General features: G+C 37.3%; 2 protein-coding genes across 2 annotated transcripts; one reads left to right on the top strand and one right to left on the bottom strand.

The window, feature by feature from the left end:
• Window positions 1-1,105: 1,105 nt before the first annotated feature.
• On the bottom strand, window positions 1,106-2,991 carry LOC309706762 (uncharacterized protein). The gene is made up of 3 exons (XM_082533581.1): window positions 2,803-2,991; window positions 2,599-2,716; window positions 1,106-2,467 (listed from the first exon to the last, which is right to left on the bottom strand). Exons 1-3 carry the CDS (start codon window positions 2,902-2,904, stop codon window positions 2,364-2,366), a joined length of 324 nt encoding a protein of 107 aa, XP_082389707.1. The 5' UTR covers window positions 2,905-2,991; the 3' UTR covers window positions 1,106-2,363.
• Window positions 2,992-3,153: 162 nt separating this feature from the next.
• Window positions 3,154-19,270, top strand: LOC309706709 (semaphorin-7A-like). The gene is made up of 14 exons (XM_082533472.1): window positions 3,154-3,328; window positions 5,492-5,619; window positions 5,734-5,772; window positions 5,873-5,971; window positions 6,261-6,348; window positions 6,613-6,729; window positions 6,828-6,970; window positions 7,073-7,251; window positions 7,775-7,880; window positions 8,303-8,498; window positions 9,682-9,797; window positions 10,024-10,169; window positions 14,413-14,468; window positions 16,718-19,270. Exons 1-14 carry the CDS (start codon window positions 3,232-3,234, stop codon window positions 17,086-17,088), a joined length of 1,881 nt encoding a protein of 626 aa, XP_082389598.1. The 5' UTR covers window positions 3,154-3,231; the 3' UTR covers window positions 17,089-19,270.
• Window positions 19,271-20,787: the final 1,517 nt, after the last annotated feature.

Genomic DNA, 20,787 nt, shown 5'->3' with positions numbered 1-20,787 from the left:
CATCTTTTCAACATATAAACTAAAGGAAATAAACTGCAAATGTTTACAACATGCGTCTGTCTTTTTCAAAGTCTCTCATGTTAGTGTCTGATGATAAACAAGTCCAAACATGTTACCACAAAAAACGCGCTGCTGGGTCTCATTCTCCATAAAGTGAATAAACACCTCTCGCAATATAAACACAGACCATTACCATGTGAACCTCCTGGTTAACATCCATAAAGAAAAGGGTTATTTTGGCACCTCACATCTTTCATCTGCATTCATGCTAGTGCTGATCCACAATGATAGCAAACCCTTTTTTTTATATATATATAGTGGTCTATTTTAGACAAACCTTTAGCATGGTGTTGTTATGGAGCACATGTGCCAGGCAGATTAGGAGTCATTCAGGAGAAACTAGGAACTAACTAGGCTTTATTGGAGAAGCACAGGACACACTGAGCACACAGCTAAACGGAGCTGGAAGACTGTTTACTTAGCCTGGCAGGGCGAAGGACACTGTCTCAGCTGAACTCTGGACATATATACACATGCAGATGTACACTCATCCCCCCTCCCCCTCCAAACGCCTTCGACGCTTATTCCCCTCCGATGCTGACGGTGGATCAAGGAGACCAGCGCTTATGCTGCAGGCCCGGATGCACTGTGTACATTGGCTGTGTCTCACCCTTTACCCACCCCTGTTGCTTGTCATGTGTTTCTTTGGTGTATTAAGAGGGTTTTTTTTTTTCATGTGCTATGTACAGAGGTGTTTTTTTTCTGTTCTCAAACTGATCTCCCTGTTGGAGCTCAGTCTGGGGGGAGTTATTTTTTTCTCCTTATCTTTCCTCATGTTGTGCATTTTCCATTGTTATACCTCTGACCTGTCTTCCCCATGTGATGTTTGTGTCATGTATGTATGGTCAGAAGGGTAAGATGGCGCTGGCAAAGGTCGGCAGCCTTAACCCAATTTCCTTCGGGGTCAACCTTCAGGATCAATAAAGTTTTATTGAATTGAATTGAATTGAATTGAATAGAAGAAGTTCGATTACAGCAGAACTTTCCAAAAGAAAGTTTTAGCTGAAGCTACTTGGGGGAAAAAAAAATCAGAACACTTATAGGTTTACAATGTTTTTATTTCGTTTTTTAAAGTGTCAGCAAAAGCAGAAACCCACTTAAGTAAACTGCATATAGTGCTCATAGTATATACAGATAGAAACATTAAACTATTAATGAGGTTGTGCAGTAAGTGTGCGAACACTAACACTTCCTTTCACAAACCAGGCTGTGGATGGCACTGTTACATTAAGAAAGATAAAGATTTTTCTATGAGTCTGCTTTGACCAGTGCTATCCTCTATGCTGTTGCATGCTGGAGGAGCAGGTTGAAGGTTGCTGATGCCAACAGACTAAATAAACTGATCCGCAAGGCCAGTAATGTTGTGGGGATGCACGTTCAGCGAGAGACTGAGATGATCAAAAAGCACCACTGAACGACACAGGAAACCATTCCTGCCCGTGGCCATCTCCCTGTACAACTCCTCTATCTAATACAATGTAAACACTGCAATAGTTACACCCTTTTTGCACACACTCTTTTCTACTCAGTAATGTTGCTGTGAATATTCTTGATATTAATTCATAAATACCTCAGTAAATCATTGATATTTATTATTGAGTGATTTGTCTATATTGTGCAATTTCCTACATTTGTAAATCTGTAACATATTGTATTGTTAAATAGTCTCGTCTGTTTCTGTTACTGTATTGGAGCAACTGTAACCCACGTAATTTCCCGAGGGATTAATAAAGTATGCTGATTCTAATAACAGAATATTACTTTAACACTAGTTAATGAAAAAATATGTTTCATGTAGTGAAGGTGGATTTGCTATACATATAATATTTGAGCATAGCCACCACGATAGGAAACTGATAGGTAACCTTTCCTATCAGTCACTCATCAGTTACTGAGGTCTGTAAGAAGTCCATCACCTTGTTGTTCTCAAGCAGAACATTGCAAAAGAGGGACAGATCAGACTGAAAAACCAAGGAGACCTGACCATCACAAGAAGGTCCCCGCGTCATCGTCTTTTTGGACTAACTGAGGCCATAAGCAAGCAATGCGAAAAACAAACAAACAGTTGTTTAAGGCATTTCCACTTTGCATTCAGTCTAATCAGACTGGCTTTCCAATATGGTAACGCATTCCTTACTTCACTACTTATTTACCCCTTCACTAAGAGGTGGCGGAGTCCACTACAAGTTTTCTACCTGTACCTGTGCTCATATAAGGAAAAACCCAGCCCCGCCTACCAGGGGCGGTTCCCAGACCCAGGTCTCACCTGTCACATTCATGCATCCTTTTGTTAAGATTTCACTTTAACGTTTATCAGTCGTCACATGTGCATCCTCCACAATGCTAAATGGCTGGGAGTCCTCAATCACCATGCTAACCAGGTCTTCATCTATTGGAGATTGTTCTCCTGAGGAAAGACAATAAAGACAAAGCACAAATATAAATATCACACACGTAACTTATTACAGTTGTATAATATCGTTATATCATTTAGTAACATTACTGCATGCTATATTATCATGGCATTTGATGGCTCACCTGGTCTTGCTCCACAATCGGTGTTCCCCTTATTCTCATGCAAAGCTCTGTAGTGCCTAAGCATGGATGAGGTGTTGTTGTTATATCCCAGCTCCCTGGCACATAGCAAACACTTCACCTTGTACAAAAGTCAAGACAGCTTAACATAAATTGTATTGCACCATCAGTATTATGAAAATACATCTTCTGTAGAAAGTTACATACCTTGCTGGGAGGAATAAAATCAAAATGTTCCCACACAGGGGAGGACATCCTCCTCTTCTTAGCTGGCTCCATTCTCTCCTGACTTTCTCTCCTCACTCTCATAAACCTCCAAACTGTCTCCAAACTCTCACTAACCGCAACTCTCCATCAAACACCCACATTTTGAATGAAGTCTGGGGGGTCTATATCGCTGTCATATCTCGTGGCAAAGTTCGAACCACTTCATGAACCAGTCACGTGGTACAGCCGGGCAGCGAGGCTTCGGACGTCATCATTTTCAGCTCCTCCCATAAATGAAGCAAGCCTCGATACGCGCATCGCGGAAACGCCCCCTCCATTTCTCGACACGAGCTTCGAAGCCTCGATACAGAACGTCACATCACTAACTATTAGATCCATCTTATAATATCGTGCCTGGAGATCTGGAAGATGAGGTTCTCATTAGTGGCATGTCTATTTTTTTTACACATTTGTTGTCTGGCTGTGGGAAACGATCGTTCTCCGAGGATGATATTCACAGAGAAAGGTAGGAAATTTTTTTTTCTCTTTTTAGCTAAGATAAAACATAGTGTAAACATGAGTCATAAAGCCGAAAATCGGGAAAATCTTCTCAATCATGTTAAGTGACTTCCTGGCATACTTTACGTCTATTAAAGTCTATAGTCTATGACTCTAATCAATATGAATCATTGTGATTCAGGACAAAAACACGACATATTCCTTTCAAAAGTACAGTAGGTATTATTCAATCCCGTTAAAGTGTGTGTCCACCATACATATGGCTCAGAAGATCATCATTGCCTAATAATCTCTGACGCTATATAGAAAAAAATGCACATAAATGTATATTTTTACATTATTGGGGGGCTACATAAGCAATCACTTGATGACAGCGCCCCCAGCAATGTCTCCGTATTATGAGAATAGTTTGCACTTTTGGGATGTTTCAGGTAAAGTGTGTTTTAAGTCTCCAACACTGATACTTGTCATGAAATATCTTCATGTTCGTCTCTCCAGCTGTTGCAAAAAAAGTCTTATTTAATAATGATAAGGCACACTGTTAACATAACATTAGAATACAATGTCAGAATATAATACTAAAACTGCATTATTATTACTACCTATGCTAAAGTTATCTTTAGGGACGATATGATGAAATTTAGGGGGTGGTTGTGCACCCCTAAAAAAGGGTCTACACGTGGCTTTGGATGGACAGACGTTAAGTTTCCTGGTTTTTTCAGAAAGACTCCTACGCTGTTCAGTTTTAGGCCCCCTGTTCTTTAGTTTTTTCTTCTATACTTGCAAATAACACCTGGAATGCTATGTTAACATGTAAAGAGAATCTTTACACAGATGTTTTAGGCTCTTCTGAGTCAAACTTGAGGAACGTCTGGCTGTTTTTGAACAGCTGCAGACATTATTGTATACCACGAAGTTGCTCAATCGTGGTAAGAAAGCCAAAGCCATGTTGATACATTTCCTTCTTATCTATGTAAGTTGCTATCACTTGCTGCTTATGCTGGGTGCCCAAATTCTACAACTTGGTCGGACATCAAAGTCTTATTTGCTTCCTGTTTATGGGATAAGTGTGTTTGAGCCCAAAGCACTTATAAAGAATTCTGTAGCTGCAGAGTGCAAATTGTGTTACTAAGCTGGACTTTGATAATGTTCTTTGTTTGTTCTAATTTCCTATATTTATGTGTTGTTGCTTTAATTTATATTTTCATAACATTGTTTGCTGGTCAAGTGTCCCATGAAATAAAGAGTTGCATCCATTTAAAGAAATGTTTAAAAGGTTCTATGTACAAAGGAAGGCATGTAAAAGAATAAAGACGTTAGGGTTTCAATTAGTGGAAGTTTAATTATTGACTTTTTCACCACGTTTTGACACTTACACTGAATTCCATTTAGCTTCTCCAGTTTCAGGGGTTTGATAGAGTTCATACTGGGTTTAGCTAATTAATATATTATATAATATTAACATTTATATCATTTTATTTCGTATGAGACCATTGCTCTTTTGATTACATTTTTCAGAAAGCCCCGTCATTGCTGCAGGTAGAAGAAGTAATTTAGCTTATAAAGCACACTGACTTTCTCAGTAAAAGTGTGCAAACCAAAAAATTGCTTCAGTCAGTTGATTAACATCAGGTCAACGCCCTGTACTTTCAGTAAGCACTAACATCTGCTGATGTGTACTTTTCTTCTCAGATTACAAAAGTAATAGTTTGAAACAAAAAGAAAACCTTCACCTTTAAACACAGAATAAACGTAATATTTATAACTAAAAGCTTATATTAGCAAGTTTATTACAGTAAAAACCTAAAACTCTCACATTCTGATTTCTGTAATGTGGGTGAGGGCGTAACAAAGTAACAAAAATGGATCCCCAAAGGGTTTAGGATTCATTCTCAGGATGACGGGAAAAAAATAATTAAAAACAAAAAATATATGACTTTAGTGGCAGCACTATACTACATAAATGGGTTAACTGTTGAGCCTCATTGTGGTACATGCTATAGATATTGGGAGATGTTCCAGGCAGGACCAGACGGACTGAGAACAGGTTATTCATGTATAAACATGTGTACAGTAACATTTTGTCCTTGTGCTGTGCTTGGCAATTTTACATCATTGGCTGTGTTTATCCTTTAATATATGTTTGTTTGTTTTTTATTCTTAATTCTAGAAGCTGCAATGAATAGGTTAGATCTTCCTCATGATCCACCGGTGCGGATTTTTCTAAAAGAGCAACCGGACACTGTCTTAGCTGTTGGAAAAACATACCTGAATACCTACATTAAAAACCAGAAAAAGGTAGAACATAGCTGTATAATCACACTAAATTAATGTATTGAATGCTCTGAAATAAATGGATCTTCATATTAATATCATGGGAAAGTAATAGTCATGCATTATGTATTTCCACAGAATCAAAGACGTATGCGGTTGGAGAATTGCAACAGTGATGTAAGTAAGCAGTGAACAGATAAACAGAGCAAAATTAAGTAGTTTGTTAAATTGTATTGTTTGAACACTCAAAAAATCTAACAACAATCTTGTTATTTAGGATTGCAGCTATAACATCACTTTGGCCCACCTTATGGAAGATGCTAACCAGTTGTTTGTGTGTGGAACCACTGACGATGAAACAGTTTGCTGTAACTCGGTAGGACAGAGTACTGTGACAGAGAACTGATATAATACTGGGAACTGGTAGTTGTGTTGTTTCTGCTCAGGGTTGATACTAAGCGAAGCTACTTCTGGTTTAATTGAAACAGCCCTCTTCTGCAAACAAAGCAAATACATCACAGCACTTCCTGTTTAGCCATATTTGTTTTTGCTTTATAATTTTTTGAACTATCTGTTAGATACAGGGTGTTGGCTATACATGTTTATCATCTGTGATGTACATTAGTTGGGATACATTAAGATAAACTGTTCTTTCTTTTTAATAGAATTTGGCAGAGCAGTCACCGATATGCAAGGATATAAAAGATATAAGCTCATTTAACATAAAGGAGGGTGACCTGTCGGCCCTTGCAGGTGAGTTTTTTACACACAAGATGCTTTTGAATAAATCTGCTGATGAATCCCTCCTTCCTCATTCACCTTTTTCTATGAGTCTGTAATTTTAATCCTTCTTGTGTGTTTACAGAAAGTCTGTACTTTTGTCAAAACTACTAACATCTTTTATTTAAATCAGTCCCTTTTAAAGGTTGCTTCTTCTCCCTATTACTATAATATTGAACTAGTTTCTCCCTGTTTGTACATCCCTATAAAACGTCAATTTGCCACTGTTTGTTCCAGAATCTGAACAAAGTACAGATCTCTACATAACACGCTCTGGATCTGGTGGATCTGTTGAATCTGTTGGCATTCACAAATTTGGTAAAGCAGAAGTGGGGCCAAAGAACCACCATAAAGGTATTTTCATAAAGTTAGAGCCACAGAGACCTTATTTAGTGAAATCACATCACTATGAATGTTTGGAGACAAATAAATATTTCTCTTTCAATGTTTAGAGCAGCATTATGTAGGATTGGTGCTCAGCAAACGTGAAGAGGATCCCTCCCAGAACAGAGTTTATGGCTTTTATAAGGAGAAAACCGAAGACACTGGACTGTTCAGTGAAATGTGGCTGCCCTTTGTGACCCAGGTTTGCATGGTAAGACCAAAATAGTTTGAAAATTTGTATTAAGTGCCACCAACAATAAAAAATAAATAAATAAACATAAATACATAATGATTGACTGTCCATTGCTTCTAGACAGATGTTGGTGGTCCTAAGAACAACTTGCAGTTTACTTGGACATCCCAGATGAATGCCAGGCTCTTCTGTGGAGATCAGGAGAGAAAACAGCATTTCTCTGAGCTGGTGGATGTTTCCACTGTGGATGCAGATCGATGGCAGGATACAAAGATCTATGCACTCTTTAGAAATGAATGGTAGGACTATTATCATTGATTTTGATGCTTCTACTCTATCATAGTTAATATATGTCATTATTATGGTAATATTATTCACATTTCTACATTTGATTTAACATGAAATAATAGTTATAATACAGTTATTGTCTGTTTTTATGACTCAGTGTTTGTGTAACTGAGTCATGTGCTGTTTTATTTTTCAAAATATGATCATGACTGGTTTAACATCACATGGATGTTAAACCAGTAACCAAAGGTTTAAACCAGAATGATTTGGCTGCTTGATTTGGAATTTTTACACAGAAGTAAAACACAGGAACTTGGGAAAATTGTAATAGAAAAAAATGCCACCCTCATAGTGCTTTTATGATTTAACTTAGATTTATTTGGTCAGGTGACACTTTATGTCCTCTGTAGTTTTAAGCCATGTTCTGTTTATTTTTCCCCTTTTTTCAGTCTGTATGGTCAGCTGTTTTTGTTTTTCCAGCCATTTTGCTTTAAATGTGTCAGACAAACCTGCTGACTATGAGTCTCCCTGCAGGGGGATGAGTGCTGTCTGTGTCTACACGATTGAAGACATCAACAAAATCTTCGAAAACTCTCCTTTCAATGGCTACAAAAAAGACCAAATGGACAGACCAAGGACGGTATGAGACATTTAAACTGGTCTGAAGAGAAAAGTGTAACAAACAGTGCCACTACACAAAGATTCATGTATTTTATGGCTGATATCTTTCAAACCAACTGCGTAATTATACTTAAAAGCACAAAGTGGCCTGATCTTTTTAGCTATATCTTTTGGTAAACACAGGCCTCATTAAATTGCCAAATAAATCGAGTGTATTAAACTTGTTTGAAACAAGTAACTTGGAAATTAGAGACATGATTTTCTCCTAATTCACTGATCCTATAACAGCTTTTGAATTTTAAATGGTTAATCTGACAGCATTATCAGAGTAAAGTTTTCATATGCAGCAAGAGAAAACAAAAGGCTTCACATCTTCAAGGGGTAAATGGGGCCACACGTGGTATGAAGCTCTATTAAATAGAGCACTTTTTTCTTCTTCAGTGCGCTCCTGATAGCTCCAAGCTTTCAGTGGACATCCTGAAGAAGATTGAAAAGATTTCAGAGATGGAGCAGTTGGTTCATCCTGTCGGCAACCCTGGCCTTCTTTTCTTTAATCATCACATCTATACCCACATCCAAGTTGACAGTAAACCAAACAGCAGAAGTAGTAATCAGAACGTCATCTTCCTGTCTTTAAGTGAGTAAAAAAAAATCTAAATGATAAAATACTAAATGTTAAGAAGAATGTTCTGTGTGTTTGTCTACAGTGGAAGGTGAGTAGAAACAGGACATAATATTAAAGTAGTCATTACTAGTATATGTCTAGTGAAATAAGGCACACATCGGAACAGACTGAGTGGGACTGGGTTGTAATGAAGAGGAATTATTTACTAAAGGGCAAACGTAGGTGGGTGGTGTAACCTGCAAAACCAGAAACCGAAAGTTTCCTGTATGATCACACCTGCTGGGGTCTTCACACAAAGGTGACAAGTAGAAGAACAGGTGTGGCACAATCTGAATGTAACATAAAACTCCCAGATATAAACTTCCTCTTTTTCCTTTTTTATGTTGACATAACAGGCTTTTTGTCACGGTACTGGGTCGTGTGACCCAGTGTTTGAGTTTTATGTATTTTTTGTATTCATTTTCAATCTAGTTAAATTCTAGGTTGCTGTTCAGACCTTATTTCTTAGTTATTTCTGTCATCTCCGCCTGTACTCAGTCTCCCTGGTTCCTGCATCTACGTTTCATGTCTATGCGGTTAAGTTCATGTCATGTTTAATCTCCATGTCTATGTCTCCGTGTTTCCTGTTTTATTCTGTAAGAGTCTGGTGTTCTTTGTTCATTGTAGTTAGTATTACTCTCCTCTGTATTGTCATTATGTTTCATTTGAGTCAGCTGTGTTCTCATGTGTCTCCACTTCCACCACACACACTCTCCACACGGTCTGCCCCCGCTGGCCCTGACACTTTTTTGGTTTTCCTTTTACTCCAGTTCCCCTTAAAATAACATGTTGAGTCAATGCACGCTGTTTGTGCTTTGACCTCCGTGACTACTAAGTCAGCCTTTTCTAAATATGATCAGAAGAGTATTAAAGTATGTGATGAGTTAGATGTGACTGTTGAATGACTACCCCACAGGCTACTATACAGAGTGGATTGCGCCTTGTGATGTGTGTGGTGCTGAGATCACAGTTAGTCACTGGTTAACAAATTTATTTGATGAGTTTATACAGGTTCTGAAGACAAAATGTAGTATCATATAAGGTAACAGATCCAGAGAGTGAGTGGGATGGCAGAGGTGGGTTAGAGTGGTTAGACAGTTTTTAACTGTTAGTCATTTCCTCCCTCACCCCTCACCCCCATTGTGTCTTTCCACAGATAATGGAGGGATTCATAAGGTGCTGCAGAATGAAAGTCACACCTTTGTAATTGCTGAGTATCAACCATTCAAACAAAAAGCACACGTTCTCAGCATCATCCTTCAGTCTACCTTTGTGAGTAACAATGATCACTGTGTAACCAATGTCCCAATCAAACCACAAAGATTACTCATATGGAATAAATGGTTTTTGTGGACGAAAGGGGAAAAATTAACAATTTTATCTCCTAAAGAATCTACTGTAGCATCTAATCAATAACTTTGAAATCATTTCAATCTTATTTTCCAATGAATTTTACGAAAAAGCCCAGTACATTAAGAAAACCTGTCCATCATTACAGAAAAAGCTGTATGTGAATGATGGAAGTCAACTGGTCCAACTTGATGTAGCAGACTGTTCCCAGTATGGAGATACCTGCCAGGACTGTATGTTATCCAGAGATCCTTACTGTGGCTGGAATGGCACCCAGTGCATACGTGAGACAAAGTAAGACCTCAGAGCTTTATGGAACTCGTATCTATAAAATATGAAGAATAATTCTTCACAGCCAACAATTGCATTAAATGTTTCCAACAGTAAATTAAAATAAGTGTTTACCTTATTTGAGGTAAGTCATACAAGCGAACAACAAGTCAGCTTCACAGTTGTGTTGAATGCTTTTCCTTCCCTAAACAGAAATATGAAATATGTTCATTTTTTATATTCATGTTTAGTCACCTTAATTTTCTTTGCCTATGCTGGTATGTTTCTTTGCCCATTACTACTGCTGCTGATGGTCAACAGTCAAAAGGCAATGAAAGCAGAATCAGGACTGTTTATTAATACCAACATTACTAATACCAAATATGACCAGAGATGGGCAGTAACGCGTTACGTTACTGTAATCTGATTACTTTTTTCAAGTAACGAGTAAAGTAAGGGATTAATATTGCAAAATCGGTAATTAGATTACCGTTACTTTCCCGTAGGAACGCTGCATTACTGCGTTACTAAAGCCGTGATTTTTTTTGCGAGAATGTCTCATGACAGTGACATAAGCGAGTGCACCGTTGGTGACAACAGCTGTGTGCAGATCAACAGTGGATCATATATCGATTGTGGGAGAGAGTATGAGCGTGCAGCGTTTAAAGCGTGGAAGTACTGACCTTTGAGTTTGATTCCATAAAAAGTGACAAAAACATTAGCGTCCGTTGTGCGTGGGAAGAAAACTTTTTACAGCGAAAAAAAACCCTAAACTTCCAAGCAAGCACCGAGTGCGCAACGACGTAATGGGAAATTCACAGAGAAACTCGCGGATTCTTCAACTGACCGCGGCACACCTGCACCGGGGTAAACCTCCGCCTACCGCAGTCCTGCTTTACAGGTGAAAATAGAGCAACAGGACCGCTGAGTCTTTGACTTTATTTATTTTCTGCTGTGTTTTACTTGCATCTATTTGAAAGAGTGAGTGTAAACACAAAAAATATTTTATTTTATGTGCTGGAATGTGCAGAAAATAGGTTTAAATGTTAAACTAATTTATTCAAGTCAGAGAATGTTGCATATAATTAAATTTTTGCTTGATGCATAAAGTTAAAAGATTAAAACTGATAAAACAAGTTTAAAAAAAAGAGACTTTTCCATTTGATTACATTTTGTATGATGGATTATTACTCATTAGTGTACCTTTTGAATCATACACAGGTTTGATTCAGATACTACAAAGTCGTGCTCGCACGCCCCGAAGAGTATAAATGATTATGCAACATCATTAGTGTACTTTTTGCCTTGTGCCACCTGACAAAGCTCGACAGATGAGTCATTGCAAACTTAATCCAGGATGAAGCAACACTCGGGAATTACAATGTCCCGTAAATCATGTTGTCACAATATTTCAGCACATATTGACACTTGGAGCCGTTTGTGAATTTGTCCTACTGTAGCTCTACTGCTTTATGAAAGACTAGTGTTCTGTGTACCGATCAGGTATCAGCCAACAGGTGACTTTTGTTCAACTGAGAAAATATTAACATAAATAACCAAGAAAATCATGAGCATATTTTGTATATTACTCATAGATTAAAGAGCACATATACCAAAACAAGATAATGTGCATTAAATTGAGCAAATTTCATTTACATAGTGCCAGTTCACAAAAGAGAGTGATCTCAATGCATTTTATATTGTATGGTCTTAGACACTACTAGAGTTAGAGATAGCATAGAGAAACATAGAAGAACAACAAAGAATGTCTAAGGAGCTTGGAAAGAAAAGTGTCTGGAATTTCTTGAAGACGTTTCACCTCTCATCCAAGGAGCTTCTTCAGTTCTAGGGTCAAATGGTGGAGAGTCACAGATTTAAGCCCTGTGGGAGTGTCCCCCAAAGAGGGACAAAAGGACCCCCTATAGATCCTCTACCTAATCACATGAGCCAATGTGCGAAAACGGGTGTAGGTCACAATCAGCCAAGGTTTCGGGTGAGCTCATTGTGAAACCTAGCCCCACCCTATCTTGTGATTTCCTGAGGTCAGATGGCCCAGGATGTGAGTGGGCGTTAAGGCGTCTGGGAAGGGATCTCAAAACTGGATTATAGATGCAGACAGTTGGTGTCGTAAGCCACCACCTCTGTTCAAAGACGGTCACTCACAGTGGACATAAATGGCCTCTTTTTTTATCATTAGGGGGTTCTTTTGTCCCTCTTGGGGAGATACTCCTACAGGGTTTAAATGTGGGACTCTCCACCATTTGACCCTAGAACTGAAGAAGCTTCTCGGATGAGAGGTGAAACATCTTCAAGCAACGTAAAGAAGTCCAGATGCTTTTCTTTCCAAGCTCCTTAGACTACAATGACCTGGATGACTGAGAACCTTCACAGACAACAACAAAGAATATAACAGCCAACTCCAGGCAGTTTAATTGGACCAGTAACCACAAATCAGTTAAATGCAGCCATGTGTCAAGACATTTTGTTTTAGTAGAGTACAGGATATTGTGTCACATGTATGCAATAAGGATTTTGGCAACTAAACAGTACCTGAGCTCTAAGAATATGTCAGTTTCCATGTCTACAGTGTGCATGTGTCTACCTTAGTATGAGTAACGCATATTTCATTGGTGGGTGATTGCAAGATTCCCTCCAGATGCCTGCAGGCCCTCCAGTCTGTTGTGACTTTCCAGACTTGTCTGTGCACACACTGGCAGACTCAGACTGAAAAAAACAAGAATATTTCCCTGCACACCTTGCAAGGACTGAATACCTGGATTCAGATGGATATCTATATTAGTTCGTGACATTTTCTTGAACATCAAGATAGCGTGCACTAATTTCCCCTTTTTTTTCTCCAACTTGATTAAGATGCATTTGTGAAGATATGATGCAAAATGTCATGTTTTTCCCTGTTTTGCAATGTTAGTCCTTCCAAAAATTCCTGGATCCAAGCCTCATTCTAGTCATGCATTTTTCATGCAAATCAGTCCACAGATGAACTAATAACATTGTCACATTGATCGGGGTAACAAATCCTTTTCTCTGTGGTCCACAGCCCTGCTCATCCATGAGCGTAATCCTGATCATTTGCATGGCTCAATGAAAGTAATGCTATTGTTAATCTTATTATTAAGCACAGCAATTCAGAAATGGCACTAGGTTTGTACACTTAGAAATGCGTTGCTGTAAAAAAATGTGTGATTTTGTTTTTCACATTCAGCAGCTGTTATCTTTCAGGAAATGCGGGTTTAAAAAAGCATACTACGCAAACTATCAAGGAAATTACGTTTTTCAACATAAGTCTGATAATGACACGAGAATTTTTTTCATTCTAAAGAGATGTGTTCACTTAAACTTTCCCAACATTTTTCTTCTCACATGGCAATTTGTTAATTTCTGTAAATACCTTTATAGGAACTATATTGAACTATATCAATGCACTGGTATTTTCATTCTCACTTTGTGATTCTAGTTTTGTTCCACAGAAATTTGACTTGAAGATGAAATTTACCTCTTAAAAGGGAAGGCACCTTTAACTGTAAATGGGAACATTTACACAACATTATAGTGAAAAGAGAACAGGGTCTAGTGAGGTAAAATTAGTGCTACTCAAACCTCAACCAACAAACTTACAAACACAACCACACTGCATGCAAAAGTACAGCTGGGTTTTTGCAGCTCCACACATGCAGATGATTTTTTCGTTTTATGTGGGAGATTACTAACCGCTAAGGATCTTTTTCTCTGATAAAATGTTGTCAAGGTTCACTTCATATTAATCCTCCACTTATGAAAAGATCAGGCTAAGTTGCCCACAGATGGGGAGAAATCCCTTTTTCTTGACAGTTAAGAGGGATAACAAATTTCAGAATATTAGTAATAGTAAAACTCCTAAAAACTCCAAACCATGTAGATGTGGAAGCTCTCTTGGAGCACATTTATGAGTGGGGACAGTACTATATGTTGTAATGTTACAGTTATTGAATCATTCCACTTTTTTTCTTTTGATCTGTTTAGATTTCCTTTTGCTTCAAAATCCCAGTACATTCAAAGAGTGTTGTGTGAATGAAAAATACTGAAGTTGGTATTGACTATCTTACACAATACCAAAAATTATTTTCTAATCAAAGATGTTTTAGTTAGAAAACAATATACACAGATCAAAACTTTCCACTGGTTCCAGTAACATGTTAATTTTTTTAAATCGATTGTTAAGCATAATCATTCCATACGGCCTAATTTACTCATACATTATCTTTTTCAGGGGGAGCTGGCATGATGCAGCCACTGGGGACCTTTCCATCTGTAATGAGCACAATGGTATTTAAATTCATTTCAGTTTTACTTTACTGCATAATGCCTATTCACAACAAAACTAATCTTGGGACACTTTAAGGTGAAGACCCTGCATAGCAGAGGAAAAACCCAAAGATCAAACGATAGTCTATGAACAATCATAGAAGGAATTGTTTAAATATTTTGGGGGTATTTGAATTTTATTTTCCTGTATTCCGAACACAAGAGCTATTAGATGCACCACAAAACAATACAGTGCTGTATACACTGGTAGTTGGTACTTTCTTAGCTGAAAATTACCCAAATGTATCCTCTCCCTTTCTTATCTTTTGTGATGCTAGTTCAGAAACCTAATACAAAAACTAAACACAGTTTGTGAGGCCTGTTAGTGTTATCATTAACTGTCCTTTAACTGTTTATATATTTATCTGATATTTAAGAATTACACTATTGGCTTTATTATATAATATAAATGTATTATTTTTTATTAGGTAGTCTAAAAATCTAAGATTGAGTAAAAGGGCCATTTTAGCTGTAGCCCAGGAGCATGATCGTAATTTCCTACTATTTTCTGTCTTTGGTTCACTTGAATAGATTTGAATGGTTTGCCATTCAAAATAATCTTTATTTAATTTTTACCAGATCATGAAGAAGCCCTTCAGTTCAGTTTCTCTTCCTCTATTATAAAACTGACTGATAAAGAAATGCCTGGTATCATAACAGTAATTATCAAACGTACATGTAAAAAAATATTTTAAATGTGGTTAATTATTAACTAACTCGACAAACTCTCACAAAGAGCTGAGTCAATGCAGTTGAGCAGTAAAGTCTGTTGACTGGCATTAGAGGAAAAATGGCTAAAATGTGGATTGTTTAAATGCAGAATGGACAGCATGAAAGAAAAATAAGGATTTTTTTTTATCTTATATTGGTGTGAATTGTGTAAAGCTACTTTAGCAGAGTCAAAACAAGAGCAAAATAAGTGAATGGAAAAATATCACAATACACTTATACATAATTCAATTATAGGTAGGAAACTGATCTCTTATAAAGTTATAAAAGTCTTTGCAAAATATACTGTGTAGATGTATGAGCATATGCAAGCGCATAAAGACCCCGCTCTCGCTTCCTCTGTGGTTTCCGTTAGTAACCCATGGCGCTGTTTCCTCATATACAAAGCAAAAACAAAAAAAATCAACAGCAGCAACACAAGTAACACAAGCTCTGTCTATACACTAATCAAACATTTCAAATACGGCAAAATGTATGTTAAAAGGATAAATTAATACACTCGCAGCACATTTTTGAGTGACATATTTCAGAAAACCTACACAAGTAATGTAACACACAAATTTTCCAGCAAATTGATGCAAACCGCAAATTCAAGACAGAACCAGAAACCAGTTACCACCAGCCAATAAGACTCATTTGAATAGCTTGGTAGGTGAGAGTGTGCACATTGTATTCCTCCATATGCAAGGGGGATTCAAACGCACAGCAGACAGCATAGCCTTTATTCATCATAGTTTAGCTTCCTGTCTCGCCAAATAGGTCACACGTTAAGGGGAACAAAAACTAGATTTGTTTCTTCTTATAGCTGTGCATCTGTATGCCACACGCTTCTGCAATGATACTCATCATTGGTGCCATCTGTGGTCAAATGTGCTTCAGTTTTAATCTTATCAACATCTTAAGATCATGTTTATCTGAGTTACTAAAAAAAGTTTTTATTCCACAACTTGTGCTTTCATCATTACAAACATTTACCCTTTAAAATTTAAATAATTTACATTAATAATATCTCATAGTAATCCTTTTATGTTTATTTGCATATGATATAGTTCTTCTATTTTATTCTGTTATTCTTTATAAATACTTCCAACCCTTATAGCTGATCAACTTCCTCTTTTAACTTGAAGGCTTTAAAAGGAGAAGTTCTCTTATGCTTTATATTCTATAATTAACAACTGAAACACTTACACACCATTAGGTATTTGTTGAGCTGACTGCAGTGGAAAACTCAAATGCATAAATAGACACAATGTCAGTTTTACACTATGTAAACAATGATTGTTAAAATATACAACCGCATTTTCTCTGTTGTTTGCTTTAAAGCTACATTGCCCTTGGTCCTTATATGAACATTCACCTGAGGGAAGGAAACCAGTTTGATTTAGGTTAACTACACTACATTTGAAATCTGACTGGTTTAAAAATAAACAGACAAAACGAAAAGCAGAACTGAAGTTGTCCCTCTTCTGTTGTTTCCACAGCATCAAATTATACAGGTGACCCAGTCCCAGTCCCACGTTACTCAAAGTATTTCCTTCAATGCCCAGTGTCATCCCGTCATGCTCAGTACAGTTGGCAGCACGATGAAAACTCTACAGCCTGTAGCTCGGTGAAAGAGCAGTGCCTTTATCTGATTGACAACATGGACAGTGAGTGCAAGGGAACTTACAAATGTATATCACAGGAGATGGGTTACAGTAAAGTCCTGGTACAGTACGAACTACAGGTGGAGAATGACGCGAAGACCCAACAGTACCAACAACTGTGGCCGAATAAGGCAGAGGGCCGAAAGACAAGCCCAGTGATCTGGGTTTGTGTAATGATGGCTCTGATTAAGAGTTTGTCCTTTTAGTTCCTCAGTGATGTAAGTTAGAGGCTGAATCTGTGATTGTCTAAAATCCGAAATTTGTTACAATTACTGTTTTTTCAGTGACATTTATTGTTTCTTTCCTTCCATTAATTAACTGCACTTCCAACATCTGTGTAAACATCTGTAACAGCTGTGGCTCAGACAGGTAATGCAAGCCATTCGCGTTATTTTGTTTGGTTTTTCCAGTGCAATATCAACTCTCTGCAATATATGTCGTTTTTTTTAAACAAATAATGACCTTATGAATTGTATGAAAATGTAAACATTCTTTTAACTCTTTCTTTACAAATTGCTAAGAAGCCCTTATGTGTTTTGAAAAGACTGCCAGTGTTTTAGAGCATTTTTATTCATGCACATGTTGCATTATGAAACTTTCTATTTCTAATCTTTACTGTTATTGACGTGCTGTGAAAAAATATTTGGCCCCTTTCTGATTTTTTTAAGTTTTTTGTGAAAAAGTAACTGGTTCTGCCAACCTTTGCAGCAAGAACTGAAATCAAGTAATTGCAATAATTGGCAATCACATCACTGTAGAGACATTTTTGACCATTCTTTTTTGCATAATTGTTTTAAATCAGACACATTATTTTGTGGAGTGGCCTTGAGCCAATCACAGAGGAATTTGCTAGTGTGTTTCTGATCATTCTCCTGCTGCATAACCCAAGTGCACCTGAGCTTCCGGTTACTAATTTATGGCCTTACATTCTCCTCCAGGATCCTCTGGTAGAGATCAGAATTCATGGTTCTGTTATGGCTAGTCCCCAGACAATCACACTTCCCACCACTATGTTGTTTCTCAGCTGTGTCTTTAGATTGTGGCCTGATGGGTTGCTTTTTGAGATCTGTTAGCTGCTTCTCTTTGTCAGACAGGCTCTATTTAAGTGAACCTTTGTCTAAAGTTTGTTTGATGATCTGAAACATTTAAGTGTGACGAATGTGGAAGTGAATACTTTTTCACAGCACTGAATGTTACATTGGTTTCCTGTAATGTGAAATTTTATCTGAATGTATGTTTCGCACTTTAAAAAATCCTGTCATGTCTGCTACCTCAAGCGTTAGATTTCACAAGACTGAGACCCTGTGTCAGTTTTAACATTCACACATCTTTTGTTAATAGCAGCTATTGTTGAAGGCTGTTTCTGCATCAACACATTTTTTTTGTCCCTCAGGTTTCAAATTGCAAATAAGTTGCTGCACTGCCAAATACTTGAGCTGACAGTACAAAGTACAAATGCCAAATTAATTTTATTAGATCTTTTGTTCTGTGATGCCTAGCAAAATACAGGAGAGAATACAGTGTGTTATTAAATTCATGCTGTGCTGCAAAATTACCAAAATACTCACTTTCTGATTTCTAATTTGGCCCAACACAGCAAGCTTTTCCACATTTAGTAATCGCAGGCCATAAATTATTTGTAGTTAATTATATTTCATTTGTTTGCTTTTATCTTTTTTGTATTTATTTTTTTTGATCAGTGGTTTTATTTTGCTTATTTTAAACTTGCACTTCGGTCGGCCTTGTTACCTTTAAATATGCCAACCTTAATGAAATTGACCACTGGGTGGATGGATGTGTGGGGCTGTTTGTAGATGGAGGTTGTGAATGCAATACAGGGTTGTGTCTGTGCATATGTGTGTGTGTTTTCATGCAAATCTTTCATAATCTATTCAGTATCAGTGAATTTCACTTTTGAACTTTGAGCTTTTGAACTGATCTGTACGTTTAAAAAAACATACATAAGCAAATCTTATATAGTGTACATAGTTTTTCCATATAAGGATAATTCTTTTTTATGCCACAGCTTCCTTCCTTTTTTTATACCGAGTTTAGTTCGTCAAAACCTGACTAAATCTTTAAAAAGAGAATAGCTGCCACCATGAATCATTTCCATGTTTCAGTCTCAGAGGAACTGTGATATTTACCTTCCTTAAAACATACCTGTATTGAAAAAGCACACACACACAGTTTATAAGTAATTAACTTTTATACCAGAAGTTGCATACGAAAGTTGAATGTACATATTGTAATGCTACACACCAGTTATTGAATGTTACACATCAGTATTTTCAATGTCATCATTATGACACTGTGAAACTTAACGTGACATTCTGACTGGGAAAAAGTTACTCTAGAAAAAATGCCAGCCAATGAGAATACAATCATAGGGTCCCGGTCACAGAAGGCTGGAACCTATCCCAGCTGTAAAACAGTGAGAGACGGGGTGCACCCTGGACAGGTTGTCAGTCTGTTGCAGTAATGGCGATCATAATAAACAAAGTGACTGTAAAATATTATCATTATACCATATTATTCTACCTTGTACAACGTGGTGTTGTTCATTCTGTTCCATGTTTTAGATTTCACAAGCTCTATTTAGCAGCTGGACATTGATTGGAGACTGAAGTGCTAATTTTAAATTAGGACCAAAAAAGACCAGTTCCCTCTACTTCCTGATTTCTAGTCAGTGGGTGCTGTGTGAATGTGTTTATAGTGGTGTGTGTGTGTGTGTTTTCTGACTTGCAAAGTGGCAGCAATTTTGTACATATTCAAAATATGTATTTTTTTACAAGCAGTCCTGGTAGGTGTAGTCTTTTTCTTTCAACAGCCTTGCCACGTGCTAGGTTAATTCATTTTTGTGTTGCATTGTTGTTGTTGCTGTTGTTTTTTTAATATATATATATATATATATATATATATATTGCTTGTTGTTTTAGCTGCACCCACGCTAATATTGTTCTGTGTGAAAAAGACAAATAAAACAGCTGTCCAGACAGCAAATTTTGTGGTCACACTGGTCCTTCTGTGGGTGCAAAGGTGCAGGGGGCCACATTTGTGTTGTGCTCTGTTTTCCCCTACCATGCTGTAACAGTGAGCATCATGATATATTTAATAGGGTTTAAAACTAGAGATGGAGACAAAGTCATTAGGACGGTAATCCGTAAAATCAACAGAGCTGTGGACATGTTTAAGATTACTATAGAACCACTTTTTTTTGCAACCATAGGAGTCACTCCTTTGTTCTGGGCATTACTAATAATTAAGGTTTTTTTTCTGCTTTTCAGCCCTGAAAAATATGTTCATATGTTTCTGTATAGTGGTGTGAAAAAGCGTTTCCCTCCTTCCTGATTTTCTTGTATGTTTGTCACACAAATATACAAAAGTTTACACAAGTTAACATGAAATGCAGTTTCTAAATGAAAGTGTTTATTATTAAGGGGAAGGACATGAAATTTCAAAGCTACATGGCTCTGTGTGAAAAAGTGGTTGCTTCCTAAATCTAATAACTGGTTGGGCCACCCTTAGCAGCAACAGCTGCAATCAAGTGTTTGTGATTACTGGCAATGAGTCTTTTACAGCACTGTGGAAGAATTTTAGGCCACTCATCTTTGCAGAATTGTTATAATCCAGCCACAATAGAGGGTTTTAAAGTGTGAACTGCCTATTTAAGGACATGCCACAGCATCTCAATTGGCTTCAGGTCAGGACTTCGACTAGGCCATTTCAAGTAATGACATGGGGATCTGAAATGTGACAAATATGCAAATAAAAAAAAAAAAAAGGAACCATGAAAGTGGCAAACACTTTTCACATCTCCATATGTATGCACCATTGACTATTTATATCAGTCTATGACACATACTATAAAGTGTAAAAGTCGAGCACAGATCAAAGTGCTGCTT

This window comes from Aulonocara stuartgranti, assembly GCF_965226115.1.
Source record: "Aulonocara stuartgranti genome assembly, chromosome: 1".
Classification (NCBI taxonomy): Eukaryota; Metazoa; Chordata; class Actinopteri; order Cichliformes; family Cichlidae; genus Aulonocara; species Aulonocara stuartgranti.
Note: the sequence above shows the minus strand (reverse complement) of the source record. Positions and strands in the feature narration are given on the sequence as shown.